This window comes from Bubalus bubalis, chromosome 3, assembly GCF_019923935.1.
Source record: "Bubalus bubalis isolate 160015118507 breed Murrah chromosome 3, NDDB_SH_1, whole genome shotgun sequence".
Taxonomy (NCBI): Eukaryota; Metazoa; Chordata; class Mammalia; order Artiodactyla; family Bovidae; genus Bubalus; species Bubalus bubalis.
The window spans coordinates 125,347,507-125,368,688 of NC_059159.1; the positions used below are offsets into that span (position 1 = coordinate 125,347,507).

The window sequence follows — 21,182 nt, forward strand, 5'->3', positions numbered from 1 at the left end:
GGTGGGCAGGTCCCTGTGGCCTTGTGGATTTTGAACCCTGTGGGGCTTGAGTGAGGTCCTCTTAGAGCATGGGACCCCGGGCAGGTCCTAGGTGTTCAGTTGTAAGGTCCCTTCTGATCTCTACATTGTGCTCTTCCCTTTCATCTTCCAGAATATAGCAGGGTCTGCGAATAACTTCACATTAAAAATTTTTTTTTCTCCCATTGAGCTGGATTTCATAAAATAATTTCATTGGTAATATTAACATTCTGATTGAGGCCACAAAGTAATGAAACTGCCTTTTTACTCTCGTCCCTGAGGCTTATAGATCCAAATGAATGCTGCTCCAGGGGAACCCATTACCCTCAGCTCTTCATGGGCCTTTTCTCAAATCACTTCTGAACTCCTCTGCCAGAAATGTCATCAGAGCCCATGGCTTAGTCTTTGGATAAATCCTCCTTGGGGACAAATCAAACATAGAAACCAGAACTCATTGTCAGTTTATACCAGAAAAGGCCCCTTAGAGACAGTCACACATGCCCTCTCAATCTGCAGCAGGAGACACAGAGAGGTCTAGAGACTTGCCCAAGGTCACACAGCATGAGTATGTGTGTGTCTCTGTGTGTATAGCTAGACTGGTCTCATTTTATCTTTGCTGCTTCTCACACGTTTGAATTTTGAAGTCGTAACTGCCTTTTGAAAACCACCCCAAGTTGTTTGGGGCCAGTTCTGGTATCCGAGTAGAGTGGTGAAGCTGAGCCATTGAAGACTGGGTTACTCCACGGCTGGATCTCAAGTCTCTCACCCTTGGCTCAAGGCATTAGCAGAGCCTGGGTAAAACCAAGCCCCTCCAAATGTGGAATCTGCAGACAACCAAATGAGGAATCTGCCTGACCAAATGTGAATGGTATCCCAGCAACAAATCCACCACCTTTAAAAAAAAAACCAAAAACATTTTGGCTCCTATTGGATAGCTCAGGTTTTATCTATTTATGATTTCCTTTGGAAATGCATCATGTTCAGCCATCACTGTTCCGTTCGTCAGTCAAAATACCTGGCAGAAGTTCTTCAAATCTAAGGGTTCTTCAAGGAGACAGCACCGTCTCCAGCCCAGCCCAGCTCCTCAAGCCCTTTCTCATAGGTAACTGCACCCCTCCACCTGGAGGCTGGCTCTCCACAGGCATCCTCTGCCTGCTCACTTCTTATCAGGGAGCATGAGATAGTGTATTATGAGGCTTCCTCTCTTCCCTGAACCTGTTGGGTCTCCTTCACTCACACCAGACTTGTTTACACTTGAGGCTGTTGCGCTAGATGCCTCCTCTGCCAGGAAGCTTCTGCCCCAGCTCTTGCCTGATATTCTCGGCACACAAACGTCAGCAAGTGTCGTTTCTCAGGGATGCTTCCCTGACCCACCCTTTCTACAACCTCCTCCTGCCAGGCAATCTCTATCCACTAGTTTTATCTTCTTTATTGCAATTTTTACTTCCTGCAGTGCATCTACCCAAAGAATTAAGCTCCAAGGGGTCAAGGGTGTTATCTTGATCACAGAACCCAAAACAATACCCGCAGAGACCTTTTCTAAGCATCAGTTTCTCCATCTGAAAAGTGAGAAGGTTGGACCAGGTGATCTAGAAGCCTCTTCCCGGTGAGTGATCCATGGAGGAGCCTGGCACAGTGGTTAAGAACACAGGATTTGGAAGCAGGTTTACCTGCCCTCCAGTTCCAGCTCAGTGGTTTGGTAACGTGACCTGGGGCTGGGGTCCTATCTCCTACAGGTCTCTGCATCCTCCCATCTAGGTGGCTGTGACAGGTCCATGAGGTGAAGAGTGCACAGCATCGGTCCTATGTTCAGGATGTGTTGGTGCCCCAAGAGCTCCAGTCACTGCTAGTAATAGTACAGGTGGTTGTTCACCTGGCCACCTGGAACAACTGCGCACCCAGGATGCCCTAAAGACCCAAGACTTCGCCTGTGCCGATAGGGGGTAACAGCCCTCCAGTGTGTGAATGGCCTACTTTTACTTCCTTAGCTAATTTCCAATTATTGGACATTAAGGCTTTTTTCTAATTTTTCCCAATTACAGGATTGCAAAAAAAGCACCCTTGTATCTAAATTTTCTGAACACATACTGATAATTATTTTTTCGGAAGAAATTCCCAGATATATAATTGCTGAGGCAAAAGGTATAAAACCCTTAAATGCTATTCACATATCTACAGGGCCAAATTATCCTCTCCAAACATGAAAAGCTAAAATTCCACTCTATATGAAAGTGCCCATTTCCTTGCATCCTGGACCACAATAGGCATTTCTTTCTTTCTTTCTTTTTTTTAAGCTGCTCAGCATGCAGGATCTTGGTTCTCCAACCAGGGATCAAACCTGTACCCCTGCAGTGGACGTGCAGAGTCTAACCACTGGGCCACCAGGGAAGTCCCTCAATTTTTAAAATCATTGTCAGTTTCTCAAGTTAAGAAAAAAGTGTACATCTCTTTTCATTTTAATTTGCATTTCTCTAGTTAACTATTTAGAGTGATCTCCACATATAGATGGGCAACTTTCACTTCTGAGGTGTGTTTCCTCTTCATACCATATTGGTATGGTGAGAGTTACAACTTTTAATGCTTTGTTTCAACATATCCTTGTTATTTTTCTATTTGGCTATATTTTTCTTGATTTTAAAATGTAATTTGGGGGAATTCCTTGGCAGTCCAGGGGTTAGGATTCCATGTTTCCACTGCAGAGGGCCTGGATGCTATCCCTGCTTGGGGAACTGAAATCCTACAAGATGCGCAGCATGGCCTAAAAGAAAAAGAAAAAAAGAAATTTGGGTATATTTCAGGCTATTAATTCAGCTATTGGCTATTTTTAAAGTATCAAAAATTTACCTGAATGTCTATTTATCTAATTAATTGCTTAAGCATCAAAGGAATGAGGCCTATTGAATTCTTCTCTCCAAGACTTTGCTGCTCTGAGGCTTTTTCTGATGCAGGCAAAGGCATCCAAGGGCTGGTGGTGTCTCTTTGAGTCCTGTTTGTTCAACCTAATGAGTACATTCAGATGACGTTTCAAGACTTCTTCTCTATCCAGGACATGCCACTGGGGCCTCCTTGAAGGTTTCTGCGACATCCTTAAAGTTGTTGCTGGTGGGAGGAGTCAGACCTTCGGCGAACAGACACAGTATTGCCTCACCAGGAGGTAAATGAATGTAGTTTTTAAACTTCTTTGATATAGTTTATTGGTGATATTTCCATGTGTGTAGATAATAGAGGGGATCAAGATCAGACTGTTTATTCAATTTGACATTGGGGCCAACACAAGCCCCTATATATTTTTTAGGTGTACCTCTTATAAATCCCTGTCTTTTCTATCTCATAAAACTGTTCATCAACCAGAGGAAAGGGGGTTGGAGAACACTGGCAATGTGCCTGTTTACCTCACTTCTGTGGGTAAAGTCCTTGGAGTGGGACACCCGGGTAGCTTAGCCCTGAAAGGTGACCTCATTCTCCCTGTCTTTGCAAGCACCACGCTGAACTCATTGCTACCACACTCTGTCCGGGACCATTCATCACTGTTCCCCGGTGAAGCCGGCGCCAATCTCCCTCAGGCAAAACAATGACAGCAGAAACAGACACTCTCACAATTGTCTGAGAAAAGCTAATAGTTGTTCTTAAAGCAGGTCTCCAATTATTCAGGGCAGAAGGATTTCTTCCGCTGTAAAGCAGACCCTGAAAACTGATTGATTACTCACGCTCTGAGGTCAGGTTTATCTTGAGAGGCTAAAAGTTTCTGAGAAAACAAGTTTTATACGAAGAGTCCCAATTACTGACAGGTTGTGCCCCACATATTTTTGAGAGGCAGTTGTTGGAACATGGAACATCTTTTCATACAGAAATTATGTTATAAATAGTGGTTAGGTTCCCAGGCTAGCCCACATAAGTTTGCTACCCCACACTGTGACTAAACGTTACGGGTCTGTCATTTCAACAGAACCAAACTGAGTCCTGCTTCTTGGGAGACGGAAGTCTCATGGACAGAAGAGAGGAGAAGGGGGAAACATCTCCTTCCATATCTCCAACTGCCACCCCCCAACCCCGCAGAGCGGCAAAACCAGCAGAGTTTCTCTCTCGCACCCTTTGTGGGACGTTACAACCAGAGTCTCCTTTGGAAGGTACACTAGGGCGCAGTCTCTTTTACTCTAGTTCGTAGGTCATCCAAGGAGCCTGTTGAGAATGCAGGGCCCTACATTTTGTTTTATTGTGTCTGTGGGATAACTTCGACAACTGTATTTTATTTTATTTTATTTTTTTCAGTGTTACAGCTCTATTTTATTTAGAAGATAGCAGGAGAGAGAGAGAGAGAGAGAGAGAGAGAGAGAGAGAGAGAGAGAGAGAGAGTGTGCGTGCACGCTGGAGATAGAGTCCCAGAGAAAGCGCTTTGGCTCTTCCTTTTATATGTTTTTTCCTCCACCTGAGCCAGGAGTGCTGTTTGTTCTGTTTGTTCTGCCTGAAGTCTTCACTCTGGTCCTCGGACCTTCCTTGTCTTTTAGCCACCGCCATTTTGGACTCCTTTTCCCTATTCTACCTACCTAACATTCCCCCCTCAAGAGATGGGAGGCCCAATTCTTGACAACTGTATTTTAAAAGATCTTTTAAGACTTCAAGAATACATAAATTGGTTAACATTGATTAAATCCCTCTCACAATCTGATTATTGGATTTTTTCAATAGCAGCTTCCAGGTGTTTTCTGAGCCCTTTCTCAGAATCTTTCAGTGCTGGGAAAGTCACTATGTCCTCAGGGAGAGCCTTCCACTTAAGGAATGCTTGACGTCTATGAGATCAGTCTTCCAGATACAGAGTTTATACCTATCTCCCTGTAGCTTGCTATGTCTTTCTGTGGAGCTGCAAAGAACATGTCTGCTTCCTCTTATCCATAACATCTCTCAAAGAGCTGAAGTTAGTGACATGCTTACCCTGTCCTCAATGCGCTATTCTTCACCTTTTAAGCAAAACAGTCTCAGTTCAGACATCCAATCTATGACAAAATAGGTTATATGAGACTAAAGCTCCCATGAAAAACATTAAGGAAAGCAGAATAAAATATAAATATAGCTATCCAAAGGTATCAGAAAGCAACCAGGACATCTAGGACTTGAAGAACCAAGATCCTGGAGGGAAGAGAAATGTTTTGAGAAGAGTCCAACATTCTTTGCTGCTTCCCCTGGAGGCATTTGTTGATCTGCAAGTGGGAAGGCCAGTTGTAGGAACAGAAAACAGTGGATCAGTGTTTTCATCAGTCCCTCAGAGATGGGAAGACAAAAAACTATAGTTCAGGGTTATCAGGGTGGCAAGGCTTATAGGGCCAAGGTCTCAGAGGAAGAGGAGCCACAGGATACCAGTATGCACACTGACATCTGCACTTGTGATATTTGGTGATAGCTAAGTTGCATAAGGGGCTTCCCTGGTGGCTCAGAGGTTAAAGCGTCTGCCTGGAATTCAGGAGACCTGGGTTGGATCCCAGGAGAAGGAAATGGCAACCCACTCCAGTATTCTTGCCTGGAGAATCCCATGGAGGGAGGAGCCTGGTAGGCTACAGTCCATGGGGTCGCAGAGTCGGACATGACTGAGCAACTTCACTCACTCACTTACTCAAGCTGCATAAGGAGGATGGCGTGGCGAACCACTCCAGTATTCTTGCCCGGAGAATACCCATGGACGGAGGAGTCTGGCGGGCTACAGTCCACGGGGTCGCAAAGAGTTGGATATGACTGAGTGACTAAGCACAGCACAAGCTGCATAAAACAAGGAGGATGAGAAGCCAAGTGAAAAGTGGTGGCTAAGGGGATAAGAACACAAGCAGGTATGTTTAAAGTCTCAGGACATTAGGAACAAAAGTTGGAATCCAGGGCCAGTAAACATCCCAGGATTTTAGTCTAGAATGTTAAAGGACAGATAGGAATAAAGTCAAACCAAAATAGACCAGATATTATGAAAACTAAAGCCAAGCCTGGAATCATCTCAGTTCTTGACTGGATAAAGTGAACTGCCCCTATTCTGTTTGCTCAAAGAGAAAAATCTTCTCTGAAGAAAGATAATGCCACCTGTAGCTTCTTTCATTTTTCATATCGAATTCAATTAATTAAACTTACTAGGTATACCAGGTAATAGGATCAAATCTTAAAAAAAAAAGAAGGAAGAAAGAAAGAAAGAAGAAAAATAGGCAACAAAGCAGATCTACAGGTGGTTCATATCTTGAATGTATTAGGCCTGGACTTTAATGTAGCAGGTTTATATGTTCAAGAAAATAGACAAAAGATACAGAATATCACCAGAAAACCAGGGAGCAAAGAAAGAAAAAAAAGAATAAAATTAAAATCCTAAAAATGTTAAAATATTAATACAACAAATGAAACTAAGAACTCAATAGATGGATGAAACAGTATATTAGACACAGCAGAAAGTAGGTTAGTGAACTGAAGAAATGTTAGTAGTAAATATTCAGCCTGAGGCACAGGGAGGGAAAAAGGACAGAAAATAAGCAATAAACATAAGAGATACATGGAATGTGTTGAAAATGTATAGCACATGTATGACTGGTGTCCTAAAATGTGAGAAAAGGTTAAAAAGGTAGAAGCAGTATTTAAGGGATATTTTCCTAGAATTTCCCCCAATACATATCAATCCACTGATTCATGAAGTTCCATTATGCTTAAACTCCAACCAAGATAAAACCAAACAAAACCGTTCTTCAGCACAGCATATAAAACTGCTGAAGAGTCAAGCAAAGATAAAATCTTAAAAGCAGTTAGAGAAAAAAAAAAAGGATGCATTATCTTCAAAAGAGCAACAATTAGTCTGATGGCTGATTTAACAGAAACAAGGGATTCCAGAAGACAAGACATTTCAGAATGACCTCTGAAAGTGCTAAAAGAACACAACAGACCACCTAGAATTCTACACCTAATTAATATATCTCTCAATATTAAGGTGAAAGAAAACTTTAGACAATCAGAAACTGAGAGAATGTGTCTCCAGCAAAACCAAAAAACATCTTTTCTTTCTTTACAAGAAAGACCAAGAGAAGTTCTATAGGCAGAAAGAAAATGATCATAAACAGAACAGAAATGAAGGGAGGAATGAGAAGTAATGAAAAGTGTAAATATATGAATAGATCTAAATGAAACATGACATCAGGTTTAAGGACATCCAAGAAAACCTTCTAGAAGAACAAAGATGAGGGACTTAACATTACCAGTCATCAGGTCTTAAAAATCTTCAATTATTAAGGCAGTGTGGTATTGGTTAAAGGATAGGCAAATAGACCAGTGGAAGAGAACAGAAAATCCAGAAATAGATCTACACACACTGAAGCTAAGTCATTTCAGTTGTGTCTGACTCTTTGCGACACCATGCACTGTAGCCTGCCAGGCACCTCCGTCCATGGAATTCTCCAGGCAAGAATACTGGACTGGGCAGCCATTCCCTTCTCCACGGGATCTTCCTGACCCAGGGATGGAACCTGGTTCTCCTGCATTGCAGACAGATTCTTTACTGTCTGAGCCACCAGGGAAGCCCCAAGAATACCGGAGTGGGTAGCCATTCCCTTCTCCAGGGGGATCTTCCCAAACCAGGGATCGAAACCTGGTCTCCCACGTTGCAGGCAAATTCTTTACTGTCTGAGTCACCAGGGAAGCCCACCTCAGATGTTACATAAAATCAGTTTCACATGATTTCTATATCTAAAAGTGAAAGGTAAAACAAACTTCTCAAAGACAAGATAGAAAAATATCTTCATGAGCTTGGGTGGGCAAAGTTGCTTAAATTAAGACACACATGATGTAAGTAATAAATATAACTGTCTAAGAATTCATACCCAGAATACAAAAAGAACTTTTACAAATCAGTGAGAAACATGCAGAGAATCCAAGTGGAAAAATGGGCAAAAGACTTGAATAGTCAATTTATAAAAGAGAATATCAAAATGGCCAATAATAATATGAAAAGATCAACAACTTCATTACTTATCAAAGAAATGTAAATTAAAATAAAAATAAGATACCACTACTCATCCACTAGATTGGCTAAAATTTAAAAGCTAACAACGCCAAAAGTTGGTGAGTGTGTGAACCAAATGAAACTCGCAATCTCTGCCGGTGGGTGTGTACATTGGTACAACCACTTTAGAAATCTGCTTGGCAGTGTCTATTATAGCTGAGCATATGGATTCTCTATGACTCAGAAATTCCACCCCTAAGTATGCACCCAATAGTACTGTGCACATATATTCACTAAAATACATCAAATACCTATAAATAAATCAAATAAAAAACATGCAAAAATTCCACACAAAAGATTTCTGAGGGAAATTGAATGGATGGAAAGACTCTATATTACAAAGATATCAGTTTTTCCTAAATCAGTCTATACAATCAGTAAAATTCCAACAACAAACCAGAAAAGGTTTGTGCATATAAATTGACTCATTACTCCTTTCTCCTGACTTCAAGGCTGCTGCACTGATGAAGGAAGAGAACTACAATTTATTGAGCACCTATTGTGTGCTTGGCACTTAGCAAGGTATTTTCCTCTGTATTACTTCATGTAATCCTTCTAAATCTGTAAAAGACATATTACTCCAGCATAATCAGAAACAATTTGAGAAAGGCCAAATGACTTGCCCAATGTCACTATATCACTGTTGATTAGGTTCAGTTATATAATATAACAGACAAAAAATTATTGGTGACTTAAATGAAATAGTTTATTTGTCTCTCAAGTAAAAGTTGTCCATGGGTAAGTGGTGCAGAGCTTCTACGGCAACTCCACAGTGTAACCAGAGACTGAGGCTCTTATCTTTATGCCCCGCTATCCTAAAGCTGAGCACCGAAGAATTGATGCTTTTGAACTGTGGTATTGGAGAAGACTCTTGAGAGTCCCTTGGACTGCAAGGAGATCCAACCAGTCCATTCTGAAGGAGATCAGTCCTGGGATTTCTTTGGAAGGAATGATGCTAAAGCTGAAACTCCAGTACTTTGGCCACCTCATGCGAAGAGTTGACTCATTGGAAAAGACTCTGATGCTGGGAGGGATTGGGGGCAGGAGGAGAAGTGGACAACAGAGGATGAGATGGCTGGATGGCATCACTGACTCGATGGACGTGAGTCTGAGTGAACTCCGGGAGTTGGTGATGGACAGGAAGGCCTGGCGTGCTGCGATTCATGGGGTCGCAAAGAGTCGGACATGACTGAGCGACTGAACTGAATTGAACTGATCCTAAAGTTTCCTTCTCAAGGTCACCTGTTGATACAAAATGGCTGCTATAATTCCAGCCATCTCATCCATATTTCAACCAATACAGAGGAGAAGAAAGAAGAAGGGTAAGCTCTCCTCTAAAGTAGGCTTTTAGAAGTCTTGTATAATACTTCTACTTAAATCTCACTGGTTAGACTTAGAATCCTGGCTCTATCTAGCTACATGGGAGGCTGGGAAATGTATATTTTCAGATGAGTGGCAACATACCCAGTTAAAAATCAGAGTTATGCTACTGAAGAGGAAGAAGGGCTAAGGATGTTGCATGAACAACTATCTGCCACACCACACCTTTCCTCCTGAGCCCATGTTCCTTTGCCACACGGCCCGTCTCCCAGGGATGTGAATATCTAGGGAAGTAGCCGGTAACAGGAGCTTTGTGGGGAAGGTGGGGGCAGAGGCAGCAGCATCATAAAGCTTGACTCCCTGGGGAGCATCTCTACTTTTCCATATCACCTTCTCATCCTCCTCTCTAGAGCCCAGAGCTTCCTAAAAGCCCCAGGTTCTTTGTTATGGAGCTCCCATGGCAGTGACAAAGAGATGTGTGCAGCTTTTCCCAGGTCATTGCTCTAATTTGAGGACTCATTAGATCTCTGTTTCCTTTTGTTCTGCTGTGTTGGATAAACAGTCGTGGGTGGTCACAGAAGTTTCTTGCTGGAAAACATTATAGAAATCTTCCAAAGAAAGAGCCTGTGCCTTTGGTGGAGGGTTGGGGCCACTTCTGAGGTTCCCACTGATTCCAGGGTTCTGTGAACACGTCCATCTGGTGCCTTGGCCTAACTCTGTGTATCTCAGCAGGAGAATGGTAACAGGGAAGAATGTCCTTATTGGAGAGGCTAAGCCATCACTGGAATTTTATACAAAAATTATAAATACTCACAATGGAAACAATCCCAATGGGACATTGAAAAGTGAAAGCTGACACTGGAAATCACCAATGTCAACAGAGTTACTTTAGGGGAATAGAGTGGTGATGGGGAACAAGGAGAAAGAGACACGAGAGCCAAATCAAGTATCCAGAAGCTATTTACGGGAGGTTCTGGAAAATTGAACTCTGAACGTGCTTGGGGAAGCCCAAAGGTCTGCACTTGTCCCATCACTGGGAATTCCAACTGGCAGGGACTGATGAATGTGCTGGGTGGGAGACCTTGTTATTCCTCCTCCCAGAAATCTCCTGGATGCCAATGAACAAGCTGGGGCAGCTTGGCACTAGAGACAGGCATATGGAAGAGAGAACTGCAGAGAATGCATTCCAGGAGGGCCCACTATTCCACCCGATTCTATGACTTTATCATGGGTCACCTCTATCCTGGGGGTTCCAGAGTTTAACATTATAACCATATCACACAGCTCACTGTAATAACTCAATATCATACCTACACAGAATCAGAGAATTTTACTGTGAAAGGATGCTTGGAGTTATATAGTCCAAATCTCTCATTTTCAGTTGAGGAAACTGAGGCCCAGGGATAGTGAGGGTCTAGCTGAGGTGGCAGATGGAGGCACTAAATCTCCTGATTACTAGACTTATGCCGTCCTGTTCTGCCACTTAATAACAGGCCCACTAAGACATCACAAAAAGGGCCAACTTGGATGTGCTCTGCTCCTAGGCAAGTCCCAAGTTGAGAGGAAGAGCATGGTAGAGGGCAAGAGGCAGTGAGTGGGAATTTAGCAGTCCTGGTTTCCAGTCCCTGGATCTGTCCCTGACCTGCTGGGTGTCATTATTAGTGTCCTGGGGTAGCCATAACAAATTTCCACAAACTCGGTGGTTTAAACAGAAACTTATTGGCTCACAGTTATAGAGGCCAGAAGACTGAAACTAAGGTGCTGGCAGCGTTGGTTCCCTCTGGAAGCTCCAAGGGGAATCCATTTCATGCCTTTCTTCTAGATTCTGGAGGCTTCCAGAAATCCTTGGAGTTCCTCGTCTTGTAATTCCAATCTCTGGCTCCATCTTCACATGATCTTCTCCAAATAGCAAACCTCCTCTGCCTTTTTTTATAAGAATATTTGTCATTATGGCAACCCACTCCAATATTCTGGCCTGGAGAATTCCATGGACGGAGGAGCCTGGTGTTCTACGGTCCACAGGGTTGCAAAGAGTCAGACACGACTGAGCAACTTCACTTTCACTTTCAGGTAGTGGCGCTAGTGGTAAAGAACCTTCCTGCCAGTGCAGAAGATATAAGAGATTCAGGTTCAATCCTTGGGTTGGGAAGATCCCCTGGAGAAGGAAATGGCAACCCACTCTAGTACTCTTGCCTGGAGAATCCCATGGACAGAGGAGACCGGGGGCTACAATTCATGTAGTTGCACAGAGCTGGACACGACTGAAGCAACTTAGCATGCACGTCTGCAGGTAGTCTAGGATAATCTCATCTCAAGAGCCTTAAATTAATTACATCCATAAAGACTCTTTTCCCAAATAAGGTCATGTCACAAGTTCTAAGTGTTAGGGACCGGACATATCCTTTTAGGGGCCACTGTTCCTGTTTAACCCACTACAAGGATCCTGGGTGTGCTATTCCCCTTTCTGCTCCTCAGCTTTTCTGTGTGTAAACAGTGAGGGTGGAAGAGTCCACTGACTTGGTTCTATAAGTGTTTGCTTGTTTTATGGATACTGACAGACCCCAGAATACAGGTACTTACCCAAGAGCCTGTGCCATGCTGACCAAGGTCCCCAGCAGTCACATATACCACAAAATCAAATTCAAGAACTATTTCATGACTTTCTAGAACTTTCTTGAGCCATATATTCTTGAGGGTTGGTTGGGGAAGTTGGCTTGTGGTCAGACCACAAATAGAAATGCCTCATTAACTCTGGGCCCCACACCCTGTTGAGAGAGCATTCAACACGATCAAGTACAGAGAATGGGCTGAGCATGGGAAGGGGCCTGACAAACACAATCTGTGCAGGGCAAGGGCCAAGGGGAGGTGAGTGAAGCCTTCCCTTCAGAAGCAAAAGGAAGAAGTGGCCCAAAACCTCAGTAATCAAGATTATAAAAAAAAAAATCAAAACGAATGCAAAAAAAAAATCCACGATAAGCAAAAATTTAAATAAAGACAAGATGTGTTTCTGTAATTATGTGACTCAAATCAGTTCACCCTAATGGTGACCTTGTGGAGCCTGTCTTTATTTAACATTTTGATATTTGATTTTCCCACTGAGGTCCGTGGCACCCCCTTAAATTCTACCCTTAGACCTGGTCCTGGAACTATGAGTTACAACTGGAGGGGTGGGCCCATGAGGGACAAGGAACGCCTACAGGGATATGGTGGTTGCCAACAGGACCTGTGGAGGCCCAGAGGGGCCAGTGGGGAAAATTAGGGGATCAGTTGTAAGTCCTGTGCCACTGGAAGGATCTGAGAGTCTGATGGGAGGCTGGTCTACATGACCCATTGTTGTTGTTTAGTCGCTAAGTCATGTATTTGTGACCCCATGGACTGTAACCCACCAGGCTCCTCTATCCATGGGACTTCCCAGGCAAGAATACCGGAGTGGGTTGCCATTTCTTTCTCCCGGGGAACTTCCTGATCCAGAGATCAAACTGGAGTCTCCTGCATTGGCAGGCAGATTATTTACCACTGAGCTACCAGGGAAGCCTGTCAGGAGAGCCCTAAACCCAGAATCCCAGAGGCAAAGAGGCTGAAAATTTCCCTGTGTAACTTCAATCTTTCAACCTTAAGATTGTAAGAAATGCTGCCTCTTGCCTCACTGACTGTGGGACAGGGGCTGGGTCATCTGGAATTTCAGAGCTGCCCCAAGCAGGAAGGCTGCCTGGCTCTGCTCCTGATGGCATTGCTCCATCTGGGGAGGCCCAGGAGTGGGTAACCCACACTGTGGGTGAAGTGAAGAGCCCCAGGAGTAGCTCCAAGGTGCCCATTCATGTGTATAGTGATATGGGGATGAGGTCAGCCTCTTCGTGTGTGCATGCTAAGTGGCTTCAGTCGTGTCTGACTCTCTGCAGCCCTATGGACTAACTAGAGCCCGCCAGGCTCCTCTGTCCATGGGATTCTCCAGGCAAGAATACTGGAGTGGGTTGCCATGCCCTCCTCCAGGGGATCTTCCTGACCCAGGGATCAAACCCTCTTATGTCTCCTGCATTGGCAGGTGGGTTCTTTACCACTGGTGCCACCTGGAAAGCCTCAGACTCCTCACTGGCCCCAAATTTAAAAAGTTTAAATTAAAAAGGAAAGCCAGTGGCTTGGAAGGTGTTAAGATTCCCAGGTAGATCAAATGGTAAAGAATCTGCCTTCAGTGCTGGATATCTGGGTTCAGTTCTGGGTTGGAAAGATCCCCTGGAGAAGGGTATGGCAACCCACTCCAGTATTCTTGCCTGGAGAATTCCATGGACAGAGGAGCGTGGCAGATTACAGTCCATGGGGTCGCAAAGAGTTGGACGTGACTGAGCAACTAATGCTTTTTGGAAGATGTTATAAAGTAAAAATGTTTATTCCAAAAAACACTGCAAAAAAATGATCTTCCCAAAATGCATTCCTGTGCATTTCTACATCCATGCCTAGGTAGCATTCACGCTCCTTGGAATGACATTTGCAGCCCTTGGGGCGTCTCATAGCCCTTACCCCCACTTAACTTCATAGATCTCATGTGTAATCATTTTCATCTTTGGTCTTCCTTAAGCTTCTCTTTTTAATTATTATACTGTCTGCCTGCGTGGAAATTTCTTCTTAGTTTTTGTACTTTCCTCAAATTTTATACTATTTTTAGATTAAAGTATAGGGTATCCCTGGACCCAAGAATCTTCTCTAATAAACTGCAAACTTCAACACCTTTAAAAATAACATTTACTGAAATAAAAATGAGTTGTTTCTACTTATTATTCAGCATGTCCCAACACTTTATATGGTCACTGACTCAGGCATGAAAATACTTCTTTCAACATTTTCTACCCAGAATGTTTTTCCAGGCCCTCTCACGTGCCACATGATTTAAAGAGCTGCTTATAAAATGTGTCCTAATGATTTGCCATTTTTGGACAAATCAATAAATCATTCTTGTAGTATTGGCTCTGATTGAGAATAAATAATGGATAAAACTAAATAAATATATATTATATATATTTACTTTACCATGAAACTGATTCTTTAAGTGAAATTGAAGGTGGGTGGAGGATTTAAAAATCTGAGATCAGAGGAGACAGAAAAGAATCATGTGCCCTGCTGTACTAAACTGTGGCTGGTGGCTAGAACTGAGAGATGGATGTTGCTATTGTCACTGGGGCTGTCACCATCTGATTCTTGATAATGCTTTCAATGATAGAGAATAGTATACTTAGGAAATACTTTTACATACACCATGCTACCTGTTCTCTCACAGCCCTATGATAAAAGCATGCCAGGGGTTAGTCATCCCTAATGGGAACATCCCTAGTGGAGGCCTGAGTACGTAAGCACCCTGCCAAGGTCCTCCTCCCAGCTATGGCAGCACAAGGTGCCAGGCATCATGCCAGCCACATTGCACAACCTGACAACCAGTCCTCCTTTTGACCCCAGAGGAGGATATTTGCAATGCCATGATACAGATGAGAAAAACAGCAGCTCAGAGAACTCAAGCTCAAGGTCACACATCTGGTAAGTGGCAAAACTGGGGTTTGGACCAGTCTTTCTGGTCTTTAGTACCTGTTTCCCCAAGTCTACTTGAGGGGTTATTCTTCTCCTCCAGGCTGACAGGAGCATCAATGAGACTGAGAAATGACATTCCAGGTCAGAGGGTACAGGGGATGAAATGGTGGTCTTGTCTGAAAGTCAATGCCTGCAGTTGGTACTATAAGAGTCATGACTCCATCCCTTACACATACACCATGTTATGTGCTTAGAAAGCACCCTTACCTCATTTGATTCCCACAATTCCCTAGAAGAGGGAGACAGCCAGATATACTCCTTTAACAAATACAAGATTTGTTTATACTCCTATAACAAATAACAAATAGAGCCTCAGAGAGGTCAAATGATTTGCTCAAAATCACACAGCAAAGGCCAGAACAAGATCTGGGCGCTTTCTGCCGACATCACTGGACAACATGGCACTGACCTTCCCGGAGATGGTCTTGATCTGCTTGGAGCTCAGGGGCTCGAAGTCCACGCCGATGTAGCCCTCCATGGCAGCAAGCAGATGCTTCCGGAGACAACGGGAGGAGTTGGCTTCTGCGTGCACCTGCTCCCACCAGGAAGGCTCATACCAACCCGGGATGATCCACTGGTATTTGCTCCCATACATATTCTCCTCATATGCCTGCAAGAGATGGGTTGATCATGAAGGCACCAAGAGACAAACATTTTTTTCAAAGCTTTGAAACCTGTGGGAAAGGTTGGGGTGTGGGGTGGGGGGACTCGGGCTTCCTCATACCAGAGGATTTGTTAATTTCTCCATTACTTGCTTGGTCTCCTCCTCATCATCTCTCAAGGTATCCAAGGTTGTTTATAGGAAACGTATACTAAAATAATAAAACACTGAATAAAAATGAAAACATAAGTGCTTGGGAAAATATAAATTATAATATGCTTACTGGAGGTAATATGCTTATTGGTGGTATCTTCCTGGGTCAGGAAGATCCCCTGGAGAAGGTAGATCCCTCCAGGTAGATCCCCTAGAGGCTACCCACTCCAGTATTTGTGCTTGGAGAATTCCATGGACAGAGGAGCCTGGTGTGCTGCAGTCCATGGGGTCGGACATGACTTGGCGACTGAACAACAACAATAACAAATAAGAATCTGCCTGCAGTGCAGGAGACCTGGGTTCAATCCCTGGGTGGGGAAGATCCCCTGGAGGAGGGCATGGCAACCCACTCCAGTATTCTTGCCTGGAGAATACCCAAGGAAAGAGGAGCCTAGTGGGTTACAGTCCATAGATCCACAAAGAGTTGGACATGACTAAGTGACTAACACTACTGGAGGTAAAGGGAACAGAGGATAGATGAGTCCACTGAAGGTTCCAACGCTATAGGTGATGACCTTCCTGGCAGCCCAAGAGAAAAGGGCAATGATATTAATTGCAGAGCTCTCACTTTCACTAAGGAGAAAAAACACCAGTCTCTCAAGGACGCAAAATGTTTTCTAGGCTTTAATCCCTAAAAAAAAAAAAAAAAAAGCCTCATATGGAGGATACTGTCAAATTAGCTAGCATGGTATCAACAGTGTCCCCACAACAAACAGATTTCATAAGGCTATTTTTGTATAGATTTTTACGAAAAGCTGGGATCATAATCTTAAAATATAATTCAGGGGGGAACAATTTTGCAAGGGGGCCAAGAAAATTTAATGTAAGCATGCAACTTATGTAAGATGCCACTTGGCAAACTGAACATCCCTCTGAATCTTTACCCAAAGCATGGTGGGCATAAATCCAGATCCTAAAAAAAGTCCCTTATATTTATATGCTTTGCGCCCATCTTATTGGTTCTTCATGTTCACCATTTGAGATGGTCTGGGCAAAGTTTATCAATCTCATTTTAGAGATGAAGAAATTGGGAACCAGAGAGGGAAAGTCACTTCTGCAAGGTCATAGAGTCTGGAACCTAGGTCTCCTCCTCTTATGCTGCAAAGCCGCACTGCCTAACTCCCATTTAAGCAAAAAATTGTCAGACTGTTCTCATACACCCCCACTTGGCTTTAATTCTTACTGTGATGATTTTACATCAGGAAAAACATGCTTTTTGATAGCTTATATGCACCCAGAAAGTCCCAAAGTGTAGGAATGTCACATTCCATCAAAGCTGAGTCCAGAATGGAGTTTTTGAGTAGAGCTCACAGCCCTCTCAGGAATCAAAATGCCCGGAAGTGACTACAGAGTGATGGTTATGCAAATGCTCTAGGTGTGCTGTAATGAACTGCATACATTTAAAATGTGAGCCTAAAACAATCCAGCAATTCATTCCTGGGGAGTTACCTATGTTAGGAGCACACATGGGGAAAACAATTCATGTTATACCCTTTATGTTCCTTGACTTACAAGAAAGACAGCATAGAGGCCAAGAGGGTGTGGAGAGAGGAGCCTGTAGGATGGTTCTGGATGCCTGGGAGGTTTTAGTTGCCCTCCACTTAGGCTCTAGCATGCTAGGCCAGGGTCTGCCCAGAAAGGTGGGCTAGAGCCCCTATTCTGTCTGGTACAGAATAGTTATTATCAAGTCCATGAATTGGAGGAGTGTTCCTTTCATCCCTACATCTGGGGAGGCAATTCTAAAATTCTCTCAACACCTGAAAAAGCCCAGCCTGGAGTGTGAAGCATCTGCTTGGGGGTAAAGGTGAATTAGAATATTTGTTCCTTAACTTAAGCTCAGATTCCATCTCCATGGCCTCTATTCATTGGTTCAGTGAAGACTCCAGACAGTAAACTGAGATTGTTTCATAAAACAGCTCTTCAACTATCTCAAGTCAATGATCACATTTCCTGTTCTCTAGAATCCTCCAGTGATACGGAACTTTCACCTCCCTCATTCTAGACACTGTACTTTTCATGATGCAGCCTCAGATCGTAGTCATTTTCCCAGCAACTACATTATACTCTTGCCCCAATCAAAGCTGTTGTAGAAAAACACAGCCCTTATATTACAATCACATAACAAAACCGCAGTTCAACAAAAGAAGGCAGCCACCTGGGCTCCCCTCTAATAAATGGGGTTTAGCCCACAGAAACTTTTTTTTTTGTGTTCTAAAGATAATCCCAGATCCGGGCTAGGGGCTAAACCTCTGAACAAGAGAGTCATTCCAATGATTCCAGGTTATTTAATCAGTGGTCAAACCTGTGAGGGGGATTCCCTTGTGTCGTAGTAAAGAATCCTGCAATTGAGGAGCCACAGGAGATGCGGGTTCAACCCCTGGGTCAGAAAGATCCCCTGGAGCAGTAAATGGCAACCCAGTCCAGTATTCTTGCCTGGGAAATCCCAAGGGCAGAGGAGCCTGGTGGGCTACAGTCCATAGGGTCGCAAAGAGTCAGACATGATTGAAGCGACTTAGCACTCACTCACTCAAAACATGTGAGACTTCACAACTCTCACCTTTCACTGGCAGAGAGGAACTCACATATATTGAACTCTATTATGTGCTTGGTCATTTATATACAGTATCTTATTCTCACAATAGCCCTATGACGTGAATGCTATTATCTCTATTTTATAGACAAAGAAATTGAGTCTTAGAGATTGAGGAATTTGCCCAAACACATTCAGTTAAGTCAAGAGGACAAGACCCAAAGTCTTTTTTTTTTTTTTTTTTTTTTTGGTTTTAATTTCCTTCCATTCTTAGTAAAACAAAGTAAAACTTTTCTGAAGCTTTCTTAATCTTTTCTTATTTTGGCCACATCACTCAGCTTGTGAGATCTCAGTTCCCCAACCAAGGACTGAACCGGGGCCATAGCAGTGAAAGCCCAGGATCCTTAACCACCAGGCCACCAGGGAATTAAGTTTTCTCAATCTTAAAAGGTGAGGCAAGATAGCCCCACCTATTAAGAATATATGGTAAGTAAGAGTCAATAGACAGAGAGACAACATGAGGAGATCTTTTCATCAGACACAAAGGCAGATTTGCATTCCTCTCTGGAGAAGGAACGGAGAAGGCAATGGCACCCCACTCCAGTACTCTTGCCAGGAAAATCCCATGGACGGAGGAGCCTGGTAGGCTGCAGTCCATGGGGTTGCGAAGAGTCGGACATGACTGCGTGACTTCACTTTCACTTTTCACTTTAATGCATTGGAGAAGGAAATGGCAACCCACTCCAGTGTTCTTGCCTGGAGAATCCCAGGGACGGGGGAGCCTGGTGGGCTGCCGTCTATGGGGTTGCACAGAGTTGGACACAACTGAAGCGACTTAGCAGCAGTAGCAGCAGCTGGAGAAGGAAATGGCAACCCACTCCAGTGTTCTTGCCTGGAGAATCCCAGGGACGGGGGAGCCTGGTGGGCTGCCATCTATGGAGTCGCACAGAGTCGGACACAACTGAAGCAACTTAGCAGCAGCAGCAGCAGCAGCAGCAGCAGCTGAGATCAAAGACCATGTGATCATTTGGAAGCAGCATCCCAGGAATCTGCTGTGATAGCTGTTTGACCTGCCACTGTTCTATTAGGTGTTCCTTGTGAGTGAATTTTCCACAGAAGCTCAGTCCATTTGAATGACAACATATTTTGTTTAGAACATTAGTCAATTTTGATGAAGATAAAATTTTTTCCACTGATCTCCTGGGGAAAAGAAGACTATAGTCAAGCCAATTCTGTGCCACATAGCATCTGGGTAATCTGGGTCATAACTCCTTGGATCTTGCTTTTCTCACCTATAGCCTTTGGAAAGCAAAGCCCATCTCATTGGGCTGGTGTAGGAATTAAATGAGGAACAAAAAAGCAACCTAATCAAAAATGGGCAGAAGATCTAAACAGACATTTCTCCACAGAAGACATACAAATGGCCAATAGGCAAATGAAAAGATGCTAAACATCACTAGTTATTAGAGAAATGTGAATCAAAACAATAAGATTTCACATCACATGGTTAGAATGGTCATCACTAAAATACAAACAACATTATATTTACAATATCTACAAATAATAAATGCTGGAGAGAATGTGGAGAAAACGGAACTTTCTAACACTGTTGGTATGAATGTAAATTGGCACAGCCACCATGGAAAATAGTACGGAGGTTCCTTAAAAAAACACAAATAGAATTGTTATCAGTTCAGTTCAGTTGCTCAGTTGTGTCTGACTCTTTGCGACCCCATGGACTGCAGCATGACAGGCCTCCCTATACATCATCAACTCCCGGAGCTTGCTCAAACTCATGTCCATCGAGTCGGTGATGCCATCCAGCTATCTCATTCTCTGTTATCCCCTTCTCCTTCTGTCTTCAATCTTTCCCAGCATCAGGGTCTTTTCATCTGAGTCAGTTCTTTGCATTAGGTGGCCAAAGTATTGGAGTTTCAGCTTAAGTATCAGTCCTTCCAAGGAACAGTCAGGATTGATTTCCTTTTGGATGGACTGGATGGATCTCCTTGCAGTCCAAGGGACTCTCAAGAGTCTTCTCCAACACCACAGTTCAAAAGCATCAATTCTTCTGCACTCAGCTTTCTTTATGATCCAACTCTCACATCCATACATGACTACTGGAAAAACCATGGCTTTGACTAGATGGACCTTTGTCAGCAAAGTAATATCTCTGCTTTTTAATATGCTGTCTAGGTTGGTCATAGCTTTTCTTCCAAGAAGCAAGCATCTTTTAATTTCATGGCTGCAGTCACCATCTGCAGTGATTTTGGAGCCCAAGAAAAAAAGTCTGTCACTGTTTCCATTGTTTCTCCATCTATTTGCCATGAAGTGATGGGACCAGATGCCATGATCTTAGTTTTTTGAATGTTGAGTTTTAAGCCAGGTTTTTCACTCTCCTCTTTCACTTTCGTCAAGAGGCTCTTTAGTTCCTCTTCACTTTCTGTCATAAGGGTGGTGTCATCTGCATATCTGAGGTTATTGATATTTCTCCTGGCAATCTTGATTCCAGCTTGTGCTTCATCCAGCCCAGTATTTCGCATGATGTACTCTGCACAGAAGTTAAATAAGCAGAGTGACAATATACAGCCTTGACATACTCTTTTCCCAATTTGGAACCAGTCATTTGTTCCATGTCTGGTTCTAACTGTTGCTTCTTGACCTACATACAGATTTCCCAGGAAGCAGGTAAGGTATGATCCAGTCCTGGGCATATATCTGGAGAAAAATCTGATTTGAAAAGACACATGCACCCCTATATATGTATATATATATAGCTGATAATACTTTGCTGTACAGCATAAACTAACACAACATTGCAAAGCAACTATACTCTTTGTATAAAATAAAAACTTAAAGCTTAAAACAAATGAATAAAATAAAGGATACATAGAACCCCTATGTTAATAGCAGTACTA

At 43.3% G+C, this 21,182-nt stretch overlaps 1 protein-coding gene across 2 annotated transcripts in view; it reads right to left on the minus strand.

Annotated features, from left to right (window-relative positions):
* The window catches only part of GABBR2 (gamma-aminobutyric acid type B receptor subunit 2), a 373,771-nt gene that overhangs the window by 138,556 nt on the left and 214,033 nt on the right, over positions 1-21,182 (minus strand). For both annotated transcript variants that reach the window (XM_006063438.4, XM_044940074.2), the window contains exon 6: positions 15,333-15,533. In XM_006063438.4, the coding sequence (XP_006063500.2) occupies positions 15,333-15,533 (201 nt within the window). The remainder of the gene's footprint in view (positions 1-15,332; positions 15,534-21,182) is intronic.